Source organism: Mandrillus leucophaeus, unplaced genomic scaffold (genome assembly GCF_000951045.1).
Source record: "Mandrillus leucophaeus isolate KB7577 unplaced genomic scaffold, Mleu.le_1.0 Scaffold143, whole genome shotgun sequence".
Taxonomy (NCBI): domain Eukaryota; kingdom Metazoa; phylum Chordata; class Mammalia; order Primates; family Cercopithecidae; genus Mandrillus; species Mandrillus leucophaeus.
This window is the reverse complement of record NW_012101399.1, coordinates 5557849-5566581: the sequence shown is the minus strand read 5'-3', so window position 1 is coordinate 5566581 and position 8733 is coordinate 5557849. Positions and strand designations below refer to the sequence as shown.

Genomic DNA, 8733 nt, shown 5'->3' with positions numbered 1-8733 from the left:
CTTTTTTTTTTTTTTTTTCTGCCAAATAAGATACACTGAAATGAGAGGGAGATAAGCACAAAAAGTGGCAGAGACTACGAAATGGATCCTCTCTATTAATTCCCTTCTGCACTTCCCCAAGGAAGAACTCAGCAACTTGAAAGAATCAGGTGACAACCTGAAGAGACACATAGTCCACATCTCATATAGAGAGTAAGATCTGGGAGCAAGAACTCTCCAGAAGGCTGGAGTTCTACCATTGGCTCTGCCACTTGTTATATGGCTCCAGACAAGTTGCTTTCACCTTCAGTGCCAATGTTTCCTCACTCTCAAAGGGCTGTTACATAATCTTTTTTTCTTTCTGTCTCTAAGGTCATATATTGACTCCATGCAGTCCTTTATACTAATTTCAGGAGAAAAGACTTTTTTGATATATATCAAGGACCACTGAATCACAAAATAAAGTCAATCAACAGCCACATAAGCCAAAGGTATTCCAATTCTCTAGCTGTTTCCCATTCAGAGTTAGAGAAACAAATGAATAGAAAACATTTCTCTTGTCCATAGGAAATATAAGACTATTTGATCCACATAAGAAATAAATATCCAGCTTAACAGTATTGCTATGAAGGGCAAAGGAAAAGTAAGGAAGAGAAGGTTAAGAAGACCAACGAGGAAGAAACACCATAGAGAGAAGCATAAGCTCATATACAAACATGCACATGAGTACACTTGTGCATGGAAGATGTATGAAGATGTTTTCCAGACTGAGAAGCAAGAATCTAACTAACACAGTATACAGCTTTGTGTCATCCTCAAGTCAACACTACTGAAACTTTTTAACAAAAAGTTTTAATCGAAGTCCTCCCTGAATGTTGTTTTCAATGGAGAAAAACTTCAATTTCATACTCTTCATTGTCCAGCATTTTTATGGCATTTTCATGAAGTAATAACTATACCTCACAGACATTTAAAATATTGCCCTTGAGAGCAAATCAACATTTTCATCACTTTAATTATAAATACAATTATAACTTGTTCTTTGCTCTTATTAGTATCACATTGTGCTAATGTCTGGGTAGGCTGGACTCTGATTTTATGTGCTCTAACGTATCTGTATTAAAATACTTGAAATGGTTACTTATACAAACTCTTGTGTGACTTCTAGGTTTGTTTTCAGGGTCCCTTAAGTCTCTGTCAATCAGGCTGCACAGACATTTCTTGGATGGAATCTGAGCTATTGAAATGAATAGCATTTCTTGCATGTAAACCCTTGTGACTTTACCTCAGGTCCTGCTTCTCCTACACTGCCTCGTACACCTGGAGGTCCAATTGGCCCAAGTGGCCCAGGGTTTCCTTCTTTACCTGAAGGACCAACTGGGCCTGGAGGACCCTGCAAGAAACAAAGACTGCAGTTTAGATTCTCTGAAGAAAAAAATGTTACAATGCCTTTTTACATATGGAGCTGGTACAGTGATTTCTAAGACTCATTTTCTTACTGATTAATAAATGAACTTCTGGTACTTTGTAACATTTATGATTTCATGACATAGGAATTTTCCATCATCCATGCATGGTAAAAGACAAATATGAGTTTACATCTTTAATGGGCTAGTCATCTACTTTTATTGGTAGTAACTTTCATTAACCCTCACATATTGTAAACTTAGAAATTCAATTAACTCGAAAGAAGAAAATGACAGAAGTTAGAGTGTTTTAGTGAAATTTTTGTGCTTATGCCTCAGAATATCATCATGGACTATTATTCTCAATTTTATGTAGGATTTTTTACAGTGTATTTAGATGCACCAGAATTGCTTTGAATTATTTTTTCTAATTTTTTCTACAAAATGTTTTCTATTTTCCTAAATAATTACATACATCACTTGTCTTATGACATCAATGACTTATTACAAGCAACATTAATACTAATGGAGAATTTCTAAAAGTTTCAAATATTGGCTTCATTTTATTATTTACTTCCAAATTAGCCTTATGTAAACTACTTCTGAGGAATTATCACAATTACTTAAAAGACAAAATATATTCAGCCTCAAAATCTGTCTCCACTTCATAGTAAATCCTATTATACCATCTTAAAAATTGAAAGTTTAACAGAAATTTTAATTAACACAATGTAACAAAATGAACTAACAGAGGAATATATCCAAACCCTAGGTAAGAAATTTTAATGCTGGCCCATGAGGTAATATATCATATTTCATAACATTTCTACTTAAAATTAATTGCTAAATAGCTTGTCTCATATGTGTGTTGCCAACCTCAGAGATGAGCCAACTCCAGCTTCAATAACATGAAAATGATACTCAAGCATTAGCAGTACATCAACAAAGGCATTATTATTTACACCTGCAACTTACTACTTTTTGTTACTTACTCTTGGACCAAATGGTCCAGGGATTCCAGCACTTCCTTGTTCACCATTTGGACCCTAAGTAGGAATACAATAAAAAATGTTGCCAAAATATTTGGATCCTGCATTGTGCCATTCTCAAAAATGTTCTATCATTGACTTTAGCAGCATAAACTACTTTGATTAAGTCTTCAATCTCTGCAATGTCTACATGAGTTGACCAATGTTAAAGACATATCTGTAGGAGTAACAGTGCCTATAGCTTTTGCTGTATTTCTCCCCTACAAAATTATAGCTTATTATTGGCAATTACCACTTGTTATTCATCAAGATATTCTTTGAACTGAAAAGAAAATACAAACATATCCACCTATTTTATAGGCAGATAAATGTTCATGTCAAGTACCCGTGTATTTTCAACTGGAGGGCAGAATAACACTTAAAGGAATAACTTACAGGAGGGCCGGGAAGACCCTGAAGACCAGTAAAGCCTCTGTGGCCCTTCTGACCTCTGTCGCCTCGGTCTCCATGATCACCTTTGTCACCACGAGGTCCTTGGGGTCCCTAGAAATAGAGATACGGCATGAAAATTACTTGCTACATATTATTGTTGAGACTACAATTTACTAAAATTTTGCTTTTTATAACTGTATTTACTACAATTTTGAACATGGTACTTTATATGGTTACTTATCTAAATAGTATTAGACCTAGAAATGTCTGTTTATTTTTCCCAAAGAATGGTAGGTGATCACTGAAAAAAGATACATAACAATAGTTTTCTAAATATTTATCTTACATTCATACTAAAATTAGATATTTTTGTTTGATCTAGCCTATCTGAAATGTTTTTTAAAGATTGTGTTTCACAGATTTAGTTGATATTATATATAAAAATATTGCCACTATATATAGATTCTTTTAAATTAAAACATTTCATACTTGCCATGTGTAACAATGAAATGATTTTAAATTTACATATGCAAATAAACTAGCTGGATATGACAGTTGCAACTATATTAAGAAATTGGCAAAAACTTGTTTGAACAAATTAAACAGAAATATCATCTTTAAGCCACTTTCCTCTAAAGAACAAAGCAACTCTAAGTTATCCCATATCTGCAACATCTGTAACCAAATCCAGTGATCTTGACGCTACAAAGAAAGCCATAGCTAAGGATCTTATTTTGGGATAGAAGCTACACCCAGAGAAGAGGTGAAAATTATCTGATCAATCTCAGATGTTTTGTTATTGTTGTTAGTGGTGTTGGTTTGGTTTTGTTTCAAGTCCTGGGAAATTAAAAACAGCTCCAGGGAATCAGTGGTTCACAGTAAACTGACAAGTGACATAGAGTCATCTACTATAGAACTGGCTTCTGTTGCTTTTAGTGTTTTCCCAAAAGAGAATTGGATCCCTATTTATCTGATTTTGGAAGATGACTGCAATCAGCAAATCAATTGGCTCTCAGGTTAATTTTTCCCTTATTGTTTTGATTTTGAATTTATATTTCCTAATTATCATACAGTATAGGAACCCATTTATAATAAAAATAAGATGATTTCAGTAACTTTTATATATTTTATATAACAATGTAAATTTAAATACTATCAAAATCAGCCTGAAGTTTTTCATAATGTTCGAAAGGTTCTTTTATTTGGGGGATGACCCAAAGTTTCATCATTAAAAATAAACTACATCAGAAGCCACCTATTTGAATTATTAACTACAATGTATTTATTCACAGAAAACAAAATTACAATGTTTCTATAACTGTTCACTTGACATGCATGCAACTATAAAATATTCGCCGGTCAAGCTCAAATTAAAGCTGGCCATGATTTTAAAAGTATAACTGTTCTTTTTGAGAATAGACATTGATTTACCTGATGGGCATGAAAAAGCATGTGACCTATTAGATTGCACATTGGATGATTCATTCATGGTAAGACATCTACATAATAATATTAACCTGAAAGTGACTGATTTCAAATAGCACAAAGATCAGAACATAGAAAGAAAAATCTAGTTGAAAATGAAACATAATATTTGAATAGTGCTTTTCAAGTTTACAGAGAGCTTTCAAATCCATTTTCCTATGTAGTTTTCAGAATAGCTCAGAGAGAAATACACTATAATCCCTATTATTTTAGGAGAAATCTGTGACTTTAAAAGCCTCCATGATTATTGATAGAATTCATGGTTAAATTCAGAAGAATTGTGTTAAAATTATAAAAATAAACTCATATTATTTTTAAAAATAAGAGTAAACTCATATAATTTTTAATTAATATTTTTGTTCAAGCTTGAGGAATTTCACATTTTTCGGTTATGAATCTTATACTATATTTCTTTGGGAGTATATTTTATATAAGAAAACATTTTTAAAAAAAACAAAAACAGAGAACTTACAGGTAATCCACGTTTCCCAGCTCGACCAGGTGGTCCTATAGGACCCCGAGAACCCTAAAAGAAATTTACAAAAAAAATTGGCATGTAAAAAAGATATTCACATATTATATAGATATAGGATGTCAAAAATATGTTTATAGTTGGATGCTTTTATATATATGTGAGTGTATGTGTATAGTCTTATGATTAATTAATTGAAATCAGGCAAATGTCTATCTGTAGATAAGACTGTGGTCACTATAACTTCAATGACACTTTTATGGTCAATTTTATTCATCGACTTCATTGAATAAGTATCACCTTAGTTGAATACAGTAAGACAATACTCATTTACATTTAACATGATGCATACTTATTACATTCTCAAACTACAGCATTTTCCCATGATGGAAGTCAAAGCATCAGTATCTTCTATTCCCTCTTAGAAATGAAATTTTGCCTTTCAGACTACGAAACATATACTAGTTCATAATTAGCTGTTTACCATTCATTATTTAGAGTTCTTAACGAAGTGTGCATGTATGACTGTGTGTGTGTGCATATATGCAGCTTATAACATAGCATATGGGTGTGCAAAACTGTCAGTGTGAAACTGACTCCCTCCTTACCGGATCTCCTCTTTGTCCTGCATCTCCTGGAGCACCCACAGGGCCAGGAGTTCCAGGGGCACCCTGAGAGCCTGGCAGACCTGCAGGCCCAGGGTCTCCACGATCACCCTGTCAAGAGTAACCACGATATTATTTTTTAACATTTATTCTAAACAACAATATTCCATATGCTTATGTTATTCTTATAATATTAATAGGAAAAATATGCCCTTTAAAACTTATTTTTATTTATTATTTTACTTAACTATTTTACTTATATTTACTAATTAACAAATCAAATTGAAAAGAATAAAGTTATTTCCCCCTAATTTCAGGTCTCATCCTTTCCTTCACCTACTCCCTATTGCTTGCACAGTCAAGAGCATTGGGGTATAGGAGTGATCACCTCCAGAATTTATCATGTTTTCCAGAGCACCAATCTTTAAGCTGGAATATTGGTATACTTGGAATACACAAAGACTTTCCAAAGATTGTGAAAACAAAGAAAATTTTAAGGAAACCACCTTCCAGATTTTCCTCTCCATATGTATTCTTTCAGAAAACTAAATTTTGATTATCCTTCCTTACTTCCCCTAAATAATCCACCTTCTCTCATTTTGCAAAAGAAAAGCAGAAATCATACCATCTGCAATCTTATTATGATTCAATGTCCCAAGGAATAAATACCTCTAGGCACTGAACTAAGGGACTTTTCCAGAATGCATAGTTTACTTGAGTATAAAGCTACGAAGGACTTGGAAAATAAAGAGGCTCCTTTTTATTTTATCCAGATGACACAATTATGACAAGGCTCCAAATATTACTTGTCTCCTTAAGAAGTCACAAGTGAGATAAGCGTTATATGAACATGTCTAAACATAAATATTTGACTTGAAAAATGGAGTCAGACTATATTTTCTGACAAAAAAATTGTCTTATTTGACTGATAAATTTATCAACCTAGATAAACTTTGGCAATTAGGTTACAGAACGGATACATAATACATTGAATAAGCTAAACTGGCAACTTCAAGGTTTTGGAAAAAAAAAAATACTTGCCCGGGCACGGTGGCTCATGCCTGTAATCTCAGCACTTTGGGAGGCCAAGGCAGGCGGATCACGAGGTCAAGAGATCGAGACCATCCTGGCCAATGTGGTGAAACCCCGTCTCTACTAAAAATACAAAAATGTGCTGGGTGTGGTGGCACGCACCTGCAGTCCCAGCTACTGGGGAGGGTGAGGCAGGAGAATCACTTGAACCCGGAAAGTGGAGGTTGCAGTGAGCCGAGATAGCATCACTGCACTCCAGCCTGGCAACAGAGCAAGACTCTGTCTCAAAAAAAAAAAAAAAAAAAAAAATTACTTAAAGCACTTGTACATTTAGAGTTTACCAGGAATCACCTCCTTTGCAACTATTTAAACTTGCGATTTTAAAAAGGTGATGGCAACTTAAAATAAGTATAGAGATTTATAGATTTTCATAATTACTTCAGCAAAACCTTTGAAGATGGTTGCACTATATAATATAAATTGACGAAGGAAAAAGCCCAAGATGCCAAGAGAATTTGCAGTCTGTGAATTACAGTAGATGAGCGTACTTTAGCCCAAGCTTTCTCCAAATCCTTTCTTCCCCTTTTTTTCAACATGAGGTTGAGTGTCTATCCTCTACTGGAGTCTTTAAACATGTCTTTTAATATACAAATGCCCAGTGGCATATGTATTAATTATATTTAAAGCATTTGAAAATGGAGGTTCAGAAAATCTGCTTAAGATTACATAGCTAATTACTTAGGGAAACAATATACCAAATCAAGTCTGACTGGCTCCAAAGCCCATTCTGCTACATGATGAGCTTTAATTACATCATAGCAGACTTTGGAGTGGGGAGTGATTTTGCCTTCAGTGACTGATCTCAGCAGCCTGAGACAATTGTGCAACTGCCAGAAGGGACTGGGGCTTCAGAGAAAGTTGAGGACATGTTCAGTTCAGCACATTCTAATTTAAAACACATCATGGAATATACAGTGTTTAAAAAGCCACATGGCTTATATTCTCATAGGGCATTCGCTTTAGATGGTGAGTGGAAAAATTTAGACATTACACAGCACTATTTTGGCTTTCATACTTTTGTTAATGAGTTTAAAAGTTGGAACACGTCATATATATCCTCATCCAAAGCCTTTATGTTGAACCAAAGATGGAATCAATTTTATCTTTCTGCTCTGAAAAAATACCATCTTAATTTGTTATATATTCAATATCATTTCATTTATAATATTTAAAAATCATGGCCTTACAGAAACAGTTGTTATTCAGAAAAATCAGAGGTGCATTGGAACTATCAGGAAAAATGATAGTTTTTAGTGTAAATTAAAAAGATTTCAGATTGGCATGACTTTAGATTTTATAATAAGTGAATTGGCTCTTACACGTTCTCCAACGGCACCATCTCGTCCTGGGGTACCATCATTGCCAGCTGGACCCTATAAAGAATAATGATTTGAAAAACTACTTAACTGAGTAATGAAAAAAATCTTCATTCCAATTGTCAGAAAAATGACAGCATGTTTTACACCTCTGTTTTATAAACTGTAAATTAGCATTTATGCAAATGTCAGCAGAAGAAAGGTTTCTACCTCTTTTTCATTATTTTGAATTACTGTAAAATTAACACATTCTTACTTAATCCATATTCTTCATTTATATTTCTTCTTTTGAAAAGTGAAAAATCTACAAATATTTTGAAATTGACAGCAATTACATTCTTGCCACTTTATGTTTTGCTTGTATTACCAATGAAAGGTTTTTCTTACATTTGTTTCTTAAGATTATTCAAATAATATCCTTAAAGTTTTGAAATAAAATAACTGTGTTTCAATGATATTAAACTACTTTAAGAAATATATAGTCTTCCTTTTCTATTTTATTGTGATTTTTTTCATAAACATGTCTTTACTATTTGATCAAAAATTGTTCCAAAAGCTATTGATTCTTTCAATAAAATGTTACATTAACTGTTTGATGATTCACTACTTAAAATGCTGAACAGAGGATATTCCAACCTTTAACTTCTCAAATTGCCTATCAAACACTGATTTCCTCCCAAAAGTGCCTAAAGGAACATACTATCCATTATGTTACTTTATAGTGATATTTAAGTAAAATGATCTCTACTAACTTTGCCCTTTTCACAAGCTGGAATAGCTATATTAATCCTATCACCAAAAAACTTGGCAATTTTGATAAATATGCCATTACAAAATGAAATAATAACAAGGGGAAAGATGAATGGATGTGTCTTTTTACCTTCAAAACAGTTTGGCAACAGCTTAAATGAACTAAAATACTTAGCTCCAGACTAGATGAAGGTCAGTGCAAAGACA

General features: G+C 33.3%; 1 protein-coding gene across 1 annotated transcript in view; it reads right to left on the bottom strand.

The window, feature by feature from the left end:
• COL5A2 (collagen, type V, alpha 2) overlaps positions 1-8733 on the bottom strand; it is a 156133-nt gene that overhangs the window by 13815 nt on the left and 133585 nt on the right. The window contains exons 46-50 of the mRNA XM_011974261.1: positions 5372-5479; positions 4764-4817; positions 2810-2917; positions 2378-2431; positions 1265-1372 (exon numbers count right to left, since the gene is read on the bottom strand). Coding sequence (XP_011829651.1) covers positions 1265-1372; positions 2378-2431; positions 2810-2917; positions 4764-4817; positions 5372-5479 — 432 coding nt within the window. The remainder of the gene's footprint in view (positions 1-1264; positions 1373-2377; positions 2432-2809; positions 2918-4763; positions 4818-5371; positions 5480-8733) is intronic.